The sequence below is a fragment of the Furipterus horrens genome, unplaced genomic scaffold (assembly GCF_987537825.1).
Source record: "Furipterus horrens unplaced genomic scaffold, mFurHor1.1.pri manual_scaffold_2, whole genome shotgun sequence".
Taxonomy (NCBI): Eukaryota; Metazoa; Chordata; class Mammalia; order Chiroptera; family Furipteridae; genus Furipterus; species Furipterus horrens.
In genome coordinates this window covers 193456771-193468787 of record NW_028327172.1, presented here as the reverse complement: position 1 = coordinate 193468787, position 12017 = coordinate 193456771, and the positions used below count along the sequence as shown (strand labels likewise).

Sequence of the window (12017 nt, the reverse complement as noted above, 5' to 3'; positions counted from 1 at the left end):
TGGATGCACCATTTTTCTAAATCTACCTAAAATTCTAAGCACCAGAAAATTTATTTATTAGGATTAAGATAGTTTACTGTAAAAAGGTAAATAGAAGGCTTCTAATGAGAGAAAATACTTGAGAATTTTAGAAGGATAAACAGTAAGGCAAATGAAGGAATTGAAAGCATTCTAAACAAAGGTAACTAGAATGTTCTGGCACATACTATAGAAAAGTATCAGATGACACAGTCGTTTCTATGCCAGGTTAATGGATGCAGATTTGAGATGCCACATTTAAATTAAGTGTGTTTACTCTAAACTCTTTTCTCTCCATAAAAGCACATTTTCTTCTCTCACAAACCCACTCCATAATTCCAGATGCCCAGAGGACCTCTGAGAAATAATCTCTGAATATTCTTTGCCAAATATTCTGAAATAGAAACAGAGATCAAAACCTTAGGTCAGGGTTTTACTACCTAGAGTATTAGGAACCACCTGCCAATCTTTTCAAAAAGGATGGCTAATGCCTCTTAACACGATGCACTAAAGATATAATACTACCTCTGTGGAATTTCTGCTGAAAAAGCATAATCTCAATCTAATAAAGACTGGATGAACCCAAATTGAGGGAACATTCAACAAAATAATTGGCCTCTGCAATATTCTTCCAAAAACCATTAAAGTCATAAAGAAAGACCAAGTAATGGTTTGAAATTAAGACACTTGAGACATGACCACCAAATACTCAGTGTATAAACCTATAAAGAGGGAAAAAAAAACTATAAAGAACATTATTTGGATAATGGAGAAAATCTGAATACACATTGAATCAGAAAATAATATTGTATCAATATTAAACACCTTGATTTTCATAAGGGTACTCCAGTTATATAAGAGAGTACCCTTGTTCTTAGGAGATATATACTGAAGTATTTTGGGTTTAAGGGATGGAGCATCTTCAAACTACTCTCAAATAGTTCAGAAGAAAATATGTGTATGGTCACTCTGCATAGACATAATTTGGATATACTTGCCTGAAAAAGAACTGGTCTGAGGCTTAGTATAGTAAAGCTCCAACAATGTAATTTACACCCTGGTTAACAGGTGAACAAAAGATAATTTTGACAGGACTCATCTGAATCCCTGAGACCATATTTCTGACTCGGCTGCCAAATACAAGGGGGCCCCCCAAAACCGAAATTAACTTCTGGAGGGAGGGCCCCTTATAGTATAGGCTTCCCCTGCTAGGTGAGTGTTCTAGGAACCCATCTGTATCAGTATGCCAGCTAGCATCGTTGTGAGAGGCTGTGTCTGGCTACTGAATTTTTTTGAAGACTCAATGCATTTGCCCATTTCATGTTGGGTGATTTACGAGGGCACCTGCCTACCCCTTGCTGAGTGTTCAGCAGCTTTTGACCAAAAACGACATGACTCCCATGCCCCACTCTCTCTATTCACCCCATCTTGCCCTGAATGATGTTCTTTTGTTTCCCTGGATGAAATAAAGGCCTCAAAGGGAATTGTTTTGCTGATGTGGAAGAGGCGAAACAAAAAATGGCAGAAGCACTAAAAGGCATCAAAATCAATGAGTTCAAAAACTGAGTTGAGCAGTGGAAAAACCATCTTGATAGGTGTATTGCATCAAATGGAGAGTACTTTGAAGGTGACTGAAGTTTAAACATGTAAGAATAAATACACACAAAAAGTAAATTTCGGGTTTTTTTAGGTCCCCCCTCATATGCCTATGCATAAAGGCATATTTCTGCTTTTGACTTAATCTGAACTTACAACATTTTTCTCTATATATATTTATCTAATGGAAGTCCAACAACTGAGGATTTAAAGCAGCCACATTCATCCAGATGAGTAGGAGGGACGGGGTTGCGGAGATGGCAAGGGTAGGTGGTGTGGCTCGGACAAGCAGTAGTGGCAGCAGAATGGACGGTCCCAAACTCACGTGTGGCAGATAAAAATTGGGAGGGGTAACCAGGAGCAAACGATCCCAGACCCAGGCCAGACCACACAGCCCAGGGTTCCAGCACTGGGAAGATAAACCCCCAATACTGCTGGCTATAAAAACCAGTGGGGGCTGGGGTGGTGGAAGAAACTGCCAATTTGCACCAATTAAAGGGCCCGCAAAGGCTTAAAACGTATGCAAACCCCAGGACAGCAACTAGAAGGGTGGCAATCACATATGGAAAGTGGGTGAAGTGACTGGAAATGGGTTGAGTGCTGGGAAAATTGAGAAAAATCAAGCAGTGGCACTGTCCCCTCTCCAAGCCCCCCACCACAAAGAGAGACACAAGTGGTAAAGTGGGTGGCCCTGTCCTGGCAATTACCTAAGGCTCCACACCACATAATTTACAGGTGCCTTTGGTACATAGGCCACGCTACTAAGACAGGGAGAAAAAGCAGCTCTAACTAATACTCAGAAACAAACAGGGAGGCTGCCAAATTGAGGAGGCAAAGAAATATGACTCAAATGAAAGAACGGAACAAAATACCAGAAAAAGAACTAAATGAAACAGAGATAGCCAATCTATCAGATGCAGAGTTCAAAACACTGGTGATCAGGAGATCCTCAGAGAACTCATGGAGTACAGCAAAAAATAAAGGAAGAAATGAAGGTTACACATAGTGAAATAAAGAAAAATATACAGAGAATCAACAGTGAAGGGAAGGAAGCCGGGATTTTAATCAACAATTTGGAACAAGAGGAAGAAATAAACGTTCAACCAAAATAAAAAGAGAAAACAATAATGCAAAAAAACGAGGAGAGGCTTAGGAACCTCTGGGACTTGAAACATGTCAACATCCAAATTATAGAGGTGCCAGAAGAAGAAAAGGAAGAGCAGCAAGAGAAAAGCAGCTACCTATAAAGGGGTGCCTATAAGAATATCAGCTGATTTCTCAAAAACAAACTTTGCAGGCAAGAAGGGGCTGGCAAGAAGTATTCAAAGTGATGAAAAGCAAGGACCTAAACCAAGATTACTCTATCCAGCAAAGCTCTCATTTAGAAAGGAAAAGTAGATAAAGTGCTTTGCAGATAAGGTAAAGCTAAAGGAATTCATCATCACCAAGTCATTATTACATGAAATGTTAAAAGGACTTAAGAAAAAGAAGATCAAAACCATGAACATTCAAAAGGCAACAAACTTACAACTATCAACAAATGAATCTAAAAAACAAAAACTAAAACTAAGCAAACAAGCAGAACAGGAACAAAATCATAGGTATGGGGATCATTTGGAGGGTTATTGGCTGGGAGGGGGGAGGAGAAATGGGGAAATGGTGCAGGGATAAGAAGCATAATCGGTATGAACAAAATAGACTTGGGAATATTAAGAATAGCATAGGAAAGGGAGAAGCCAAAGAACTTATGGACATGAACTAAGGGGCATATTGCTGGAGAACAGGAGGGTAACAGGTGGAGGAAGGTGAAGAGGGAAAAATTGGGAAAACTAATAGCATAATCAATAAAATATTTTAAAAAAAGAAATACTGCAATTAATAATTACAAACTAACTTACTTGACAGCATTTGGATCCAAACTAGCATATAAATAATATAAGCATTTCATTCTCTCTTCTGTTTCCAGGTTGTGGGGAACAAGATACTGAGCAAAGATTTTCTCTACCAGCAGCCTATGAAACAAAACATCCCCAAATAAACCAATTATTCTGTTTTTAGAGATTTTTCTCTACATTCTATGAAACATACAAAAAAACTCCAAATAACACTACTCTTTTAGAAACAATAGCCATTTTGTTTTTTAATCACATCCTACAAAGATAACAACATATCAATGATAATATGTATGTGTGCAGATACAATGAAAAAGATCAGTATGTGATCAATTCTTTTCCTTGGAGGTACAGTTATTTTCACATTTCAAGCTAAAGTGGCTATTTGTGGCTTTACTTTTTAATTTGTCAGTTTGAAACGTGCTCTAAAAGGGTTATGTGTTATTTCTAAACATAGCGTCCTAGGATACGAGGCTATGTATTCTGCCATTGGTCTGGAGCTGTAACAAAGTACTTAACATTACATATATAAAATTATGATCTCAAGAATAGCTTTATATATTTATTTTTAAAAAACCCATTAATTTCCTTTGATTACAGCTTAGCTCCTTTCTCATGTCATTTAAAATAATCAGGGGAATCTTCCTTCATACAACTTCCTGAAAATTTGTCCTTTTCCTGTGTATGTTTGATCTCTCTTCTTTCCACAACCTTGCTAAACTTATATTTATTATTCAGTATAACTGGAATAAGACCATATAAGGGCTCTCCATTAATCAGTAAAATAAATGTCCAGTGATACAAATACAGTCAAATTCAATAACAGTACCAAGTATTTTGCAAAACTAAAATCATTATTACAATCCAACATAGAATAAGTAACATTCAGAAGATGAAATCAACATAAGGCCTCATCACATGAAAAAATAATTCTAACTATGTATGGGAATGAATGTTAACCAGACTTATTGTAGTGATCATTTCACAATATATACAATTATAGATTCACTGTGTTGTACACCTGATACTAATATAATTATGTCAATTATACCTCAAAAACAAAACAAAACAAAACAACAACAACACAGTATTACTTCTATTGGTACTTACAGTGTTGCAAAAAGGAAAAATAATAATTAGCAATTATTGAATAGTGCTATATTGCCAGGTATAGGGTTAGGGGCTTTACATTCATTATTTTATTTAATCCACATGACGATTCTTTAAGGAAGGCTTTATTATTACTCCATTTTAGTTAAGACTGAGGTGACACAGAAGTTATCAGTTGTCCAACAGCACACACCTAATAAATGGCAGAATGAATATTTGGTCTCTAGTCTGACTCCAAAGCTTATGCCTACTTAACTATTATTATGTTACCTTAGTCTTGTCTAGAGTCTTAAACATAGCATGTACAAATAAACAAAAAATAACTTTGTAGACTTAGAAGTTACTAAAAAACGAATAGAAATTGTATTATTTAAAATTAAAAGCACTTTGATATTCAACCATTCTATCAACATATTACTTACTTGTCATCAATGCTATTCTGATAATAAATATGCAAAAGTTTGTCTTTTATCCAGCTGACTTTCTCTGCAGCTTCCTTTCCTGCTTCACCATGAAGACAGTATTTCTTATAAAGCTGAGCCAAACCCATCATTGCTTCTTTCCTCACTCGCCACTAGAAAGTATAAAATTTATTAAATGAGCTAGACATCAAACTTTAGTACACTAATCTGCAAAAATTGCCAATTCTTTACTAGGCTGTACAATTAGATGTATGTGTACAAAAACTGGCACAATATTTATTTTCCATAAGAGGCAGACAAACTGTTTCACCAACAATTTTGAATATGTCTGACTTAGAAATCAGGCTACTTTAGAAATTATCCAATGCAAATATAGCTAAATCATCTGTCAATTTTTATTTCCCTCAAAGTCAAGCAACAGTAAAACCTTACAGAAGTGTTCACTCAGTTCTGTGTAAAAAATATCTGGCCAAGTTTTAGAAGCAATTAAAATGTAAAATAAAGTGCATAATTCACTTTGTAAACAAAAAAGGGATGGTTTATCCTAGTTATATCCCTTTTGATGTTAGCGCAGAACAAGAGAAAAACTTAGTACCAAAATCCTGGAATGACTAAGCAGGAAAGCACCTTAGTGATCACCTTAAGTGAATTTGCTTATTTTATAAATTAAAAGGGCAAATGACTTATCTAGGAACATCCTAGTTAGTCAAAGACTTCCTGGGATTTCTAGGGTTTGGGACGGTTTACTACTTGGAAAGGAAGGTGGTAGGAGGTGGGTAGACAGAAAAAGAGATTATAAATACACAGAGTTAGAATCATGATAGTAAAATGTAGTAAGAGCAATAACCTAAAGGGATATGTCTTAACAAATCAGAAAATCCTATCTTTGGTTTATTCAGTTAATACTCCCTTATAAAATTTCTGTATCATCTTCTCATTTATAGGCTATTTAGTGGATGGAATGAAACTCTGTCGCCATACAATAGGTAACAGATGGCTTTTGATATTTCTTACATGAAAACAAATAATTTAAGCAGTAAAACCTAAGATTAAGTCCTGTCTCTACATTTTATAGAGAAAACAAATTTCAGAAAGGCTATACCGAAGGCCATCTAATTCACTACACCCAAAATGGCCAGTAAGTGCTATTATAACCCTATCATATCATGCAGTCTTAGGAAGATCCATTCATTAGCTCTTCCTGAAATTTTAAACATTGACAGAAAGAGGAGTGAAATGTTTCTAAAAGGCAGAAATAACACAATTGGCAATACCTTAAACTGGCTGTGTGTGGGCTGTGGGTGAGCCAATACCAACTAACCACTAGGGAGAGTACCATTTATTTAAATTAAAGAGAAGGGGGAAAGCTCTTCAAAGAAAGAATTAGTGATATAGCTGAACACGTTAAACAGTGTCCATGTTACATAACTGCCTCTTTTGACTATTTAAAAAAAAATTAAAGAATACCCCTTACTTCATTTCATAACCAAGAAATATCATTTTCTACCCTGGAAATAATAGCTAAACTACTGCACATTGGATTTGGGAGAACAGCAGGTTTTCAACTATGCCCCAAATAAAATAGTACAGTGCAAAGGCAATCTTTGTTAAAGATGTTAATAACAGCATGTCTAATCAGTCTGCCTTGTATGTCTGTCTTTTGCTTATAGATGGTACTATGCCACAGCAATTGCTATTGTTGTTTAAAAAATATTTTTTTTAAGTATATTTTATTATGTTGTTACAGAAGTTCCAATTTTTTTCCCCTTTGCTCCCCTCTGCCCAGTAACCCCCTTCCCTCCAGTAATCCCACCCCCCTTAGTTCATGTCCATGGGTAGTGCATATAAGTTCCTTGGCTTCACCCTTTCCTATATTATTCTTAACTTCCCCCCTATTTCGTACCAACCAATTATGCTTCTTGATCCCTGCACCATATCCCCATTTTTTTCCCATTCCCCCTCCTAGCTGATAATCCTCCAAATGATCCCCATACCTATGATTCTGTTCCTATTCTGCTTTGCTTAGTTGGATTTTGTTTTTATTTTTTAGATTCAGTTGTTGATAGTTGTGAGTTTGTTGTCCTTTTAGTGTTCATAGTTTTGATCTTTTTTTTCTTAAGTAAGTCCCTTTGGCATTTCATATAATAATGGCTTGGTGATGATGAACTCCTTTAGCTTTACCTTGTCTGGGAAGCACTTCATCTGCCCTTCCATTCCAAATGACAGCCTTGCTGGATACAATACTCCTGGTTGAAGGTTGCCTTTTATCATGTTGAATACTGCTTGCCAGCCCCTAGCTGCCTGCAAAGTGTCCTCTGAGCAATCAACTGGTAGTCCTATAGGTACTCCCTTGTAGGCAACTCTCCACCTCCCTCTTGCTGCCCCCAGGACTGTCTTTATCTTTCGCCTTTGGGATCTCAGTCATGATGCACCCTGGTGTAGTCCCCTCGGGGCCCTGCTTGTCTGGGACCCTCCATGCTTCCCAGACCTGTATGTCCATCTCCTTCGCAAAATTTGGGAAGTTTTCCTCATTTTTTTTCAATTCTTGTTTCCTCATTCTGCACTGGTTGACTTTTTTTCTTCCTTGTGTTCCAATCATTGATTTGAACCCTGGCTTCCTTCCCTTCACCATTGGTTTTGTGTGGATTTTCCTTTGTTTCACTTAGCATAGCCTTCACTTCTTCTCTTATGTATTTGCCATACTCAAGCATATCTGTCAAGCCCGTGAGCATCTTTATCACCAGTATTTTGAATTCTGCGTCTGTTAGGTTGTCTGTCTCCTCATCTGATAGGTTAGCTATCTCCTCGTCTCTTAGTTCTCCCACTGGAACCTTGATCCATTTCCCCTTTTGGGCCATACTTCTCTGTCTCCTCATTCTGATAGGCTCCTGTGTATGTTTGCTTCCGCATCCCAGGTAGACCTGTCGTTCCTGCTATCTTATAAGGGGCGGAGCCTTAGGGATTCATCAGTACAGGGCGACTTGTTTCACCATGTTGTGGCGCTGTATGTTGGGGACGGGTCCGAGAGGGAACAATGCTGCCTGCCCAGCACTTGCCCCCTTTCCAGGTACCTCTCCCACTTCCGCACTGGACCGGCGCCCCTCCAGTTGCTGCTCTGGACGTCGTTCACAGAGTGGGTGGGTCTGTGGACATTCTAGGACTGTGGGGGCCCTTTAAACAAGTGGACTCTGCTGAGAGACCGGCAGTTTCTGCCTCCACCCCCACCGGTCTGCACAGTCAGAAACAATGAGGCTAGATTTTCCCCGGTGCTGGGACAGTGAGCTGCGAGGTCCGGTGAGTAGCTGGGAATGCTCCCCAGATGTCCCTCCGGACTTTTTAAAACGTGTGACTGTGCTTTCTGCTGGCTTGCTGCTGTCGCCATACCAAGTCCTCTCTGCCCTGGCTCCGCCCCTCCTACCTGTCTGGATGAGTATTTCTTCTTTATATCTTTGTTTGCTGGACTTCCACGCAGTTTGATTTTCTGGGACTTCTGGTTGTTTTTAGTTCTGAGGTAGTTGTATTCCTTCTTAGTTGTAAAGAGAGATGCAGCGTGTCTTTCTACACCTCCATTTTGGCTGGAAGTCACTATTTTCAATACTACTTTTCCCTATCAACCCACATTTTTAACTGCTTCCACATGGAGGAAATCACACAAAAAGAATAAACAAACATACAATTGTTATTTCTGCCCTTAGATTGGCATAGCAATATGAAAACATCACCATTATAGAAGTATGATATTCTTTTAGTTTAATGAATGACAAAGCCACCTGTTATAGAAATGTCACTTTTGAAAATGCTAACTGTATGTAATAGATATAGATGATCAATCACTACTTATGTAAGTAAAAAGGTAAAATAAAACTTTAATTTAGCTATTCTTTTTTAAAAGGTAAGCTAGGCAAGCTAGAAGACAAACCCATGACTAAGATCTGAAAAGGTAATTTAAAAATATACAGAAATACAAATTATTAGCTCTACTTGGCATTGTATTAATTTGATTTTTATACAAAAAGGCTTTAAATAGAAAATAATTTCTATTGCACTTAGCAAACAATTTAAACAAAGTAATTACAAAAGAATAAGATTCCTCAGAGTTTACCCGTTTATCCAGTGTTCTTTCCCTTACAAAGCCAAGCAGCTGATCATTTACTAAGGCAAGGTCTCTTTTGGCAGCTGTTATTATGGTTACAATGACATCATGACGAATAGCTTCTTCTGGATCATGTGATCTAACTTTCAAATATTCTGTAATAAAGAGAAAAAAACCCCAAGATGTTAGCTATGATACCTGTCATGTTCAGAATGACAGAATGGACTAATACTTTAAGCTTCTGTCTATACTGAACCCATGTTTGTAAGATGGGGCATGAATTAAAATCATTTTATTTTTGAGGCAGCAATCCCTTATGTATAATCACAAAATAGACTACACCACAGTATTTACTACTGTGTAGTCATATCTTAATAAATAACATATTTTACATCGCTATTCTGGAAAAGTCAAATCACTATGCAATATCTGATTAAACAGATTACAGTTTAAGTTACAATACTAAGACTTAAAAGAAAAACAGTAAAAAACTTTTGGCAAGTTTGCTGATAGGTGTATAGCTGCACGTAACACAATACATAATTAACATTTTATGACCTATAAAATATTCCTAAATATTTACAATACAAACAAAATCAAAACAAAAAATGGTACTTTTTTTTTTGGTGAACAGCATTTTGATAAAAGCCATTTATTTGCTACTACAAATAAGTAGGTTCAAATGCTCTACGTTCAAGAGAAGAATGAGGAATTCTAGTCCAGTCCAGAATATAATCACTTTCCTACTTATCTGATATGTTACTATGTTTACTTATCACATAGGCATAATGATTTCAGAAGATATCATGACAGCCTACGTCCTCAAACTATGATTTCCAAAGGACCACAATATGAAGATTTCAAATATAATTTTAGTGTATAAACATGAAATCATTTACTACTGCATGGCAGACATAGACGTAAAATAGTGTCAGAGTTAAAACCTAATTCAGAAATTGAAGTTAAGGTTAAAGGCCACATCTAAATTATATTTGTGTGATTACCCTTATATTTGTAATATAAACCCCATCTACCTTACCTGTGAGATCCTTTGCTAAATCTGGGTGATTCATTAAACAGTGACTGGCAAATTTCACGCTTTCTAATCTTACAGGAACATGGATGTCATTAAATCTACATACAAAAAGATTGCTAAATATTAGTTGTAAGGCAAAACAATTATTTTCAAATGAGGTACATATATCTAACATTATGTAAATGCCTATAAACAACAGTTACTGAATAGAAAATGTGATTATTATGACAGTTAACATGTTCTTAAGGAAAAATATAAAGTGATGTATGACTTCACAAAATATTTTGAAAAATTTGTTTACTATGCTAAAACAAACAAAAAATCCTCTAAACACACCTCTCAACCCAAACTACCAATTCTGTAGAGCCATCAATTTAAGAGCTTAAAATTATGCTACAAAGCAAACAAAAAAAAATATTCAACACACACAAAATCTACTTGAAAACATTTTATATGAGGAAAATGCTATGTGGATGAGGGTAGAAAAGATATCATATATGAGGCAGAACCAGAAGTTCAAAGATGAGTACATGAAGTGCATGCATGCATGTGTCATACTGCATGGCAACAAAGTTTCATAAGGTTAGGACCAACATTAAAATGCTCTTTTAAAGGTAAAAGGTATTGTAAAAATTCAATAAAAATAAAATACCACATGTTATTTTGAAACAGCATATATAATAAGGATAAGCTTAGCAACTCTCAAATTTTAAACTTATTGGGCAGTTTGAAAAAGTTATTAATTGTAAATAATAATTTTATTTTTAAAAATATTTATTTTTAGAGAGAGAGAAGGGGAAGGAGCAAGAGAGGGAGAGAAATATCGATCAGCTGCTTCTCATAAGCGACCCGCCCAGGAACTGAACCTGCAACCCAGGCAAATGCGCTGACCAGGAATTCAAACCAGCAACCTTTTGCTTTGCAGGATGATGACCAACCAACAGAACCACACCAGTCAAGGCATAAATAATGTGATTTTAAATAGCAAGAAAAATTGTTACTTTTGAAGTGATCTGAAAATTAACCAATTAAACTAAAGCGATTTAACAAATGTTTTAATGTCTATGGACTCCCACTTCCTTAACCAGAGATAATAGTATTTTAATAAAATCTTGCGTATAGGATCTGTAATTTTCAAACTGTCAGAGAAAAATAAAAATATTGCCATTTATGATCAAGTAAATTACAAAGTATTAAAATACTTATAGCTAAATAATTAATACAGTAAAACAGACAGACTTTCTTTGAATACTTCCTTCATTTCTATGAATCAGAGACCCATTGTTGAAGATAGCTGTAAATCTAAAACTGTGAAGAAGGTTCCTATGGTTGACTTAGTTTTCACAAGGAACCCAGGTAACAAAATGGATTCTTGAATTTTTGTTTAAATGTTTTGCTATAAATATTGTCAACCACAAGGAGAGATTCACTCCTGTGTATATTGACAAGTACAGATGCTTCACTCTTTCTATTCTAAATTCTTATAATTCAAGTTTAGTCATTCAAATATTAGTTATTCCTGTTAAGACCTTCGTAATGAATGGCCAGTTCTGAGCATGTAACTTAAGATATTATGCCAGTGTGCAAAATTTCTCATGTTTGACATATAAATATTTCAAATTTTTATTTATTGGTTTGAGAGAAATAGAAAGATGGGGTGAGGGAAAAAAGGAGGATGGGAGAGAGGGGGAAGGACGGAGAGAGAGAGACAGAGAGAGAGAGAGATATCAATTGGTTGTTCCACTTAATCTATGCATTTATTGGTTGATTTTTTTTTAATATGCTTTATTGATTATGCTGTTAGTGTTCCAATTTCTTTTCCCTTTGTTCCCCTCCACCCTGTAATCCCC

The 12017-nt window shown here is 36.2% G+C and overlaps 1 protein-coding gene across 2 annotated transcripts in view; it reads right to left on the bottom strand.

Annotated features, from left to right (window-relative positions):
• Nucleotides 1-12017, bottom strand: part of PDS5A (PDS5 cohesin associated factor A) — a 113500-nt gene that overhangs the window by 47452 nt on the left and 54031 nt on the right. For both annotated transcript variants that reach the window (XM_090266968.1, XM_090266969.1), the window contains exons 10-13: nucleotides 10171-10265; nucleotides 9141-9286; nucleotides 5039-5190; nucleotides 3513-3626 (exon numbers count right to left, since the gene is read on the bottom strand). In XM_090266968.1, the coding sequence (XP_090123094.1) occupies nucleotides 3513-3626; nucleotides 5039-5190; nucleotides 9141-9286; nucleotides 10171-10265 (507 nt within the window). The remainder of the gene's footprint in view (nucleotides 1-3512; nucleotides 3627-5038; nucleotides 5191-9140; nucleotides 9287-10170; nucleotides 10266-12017) is intronic.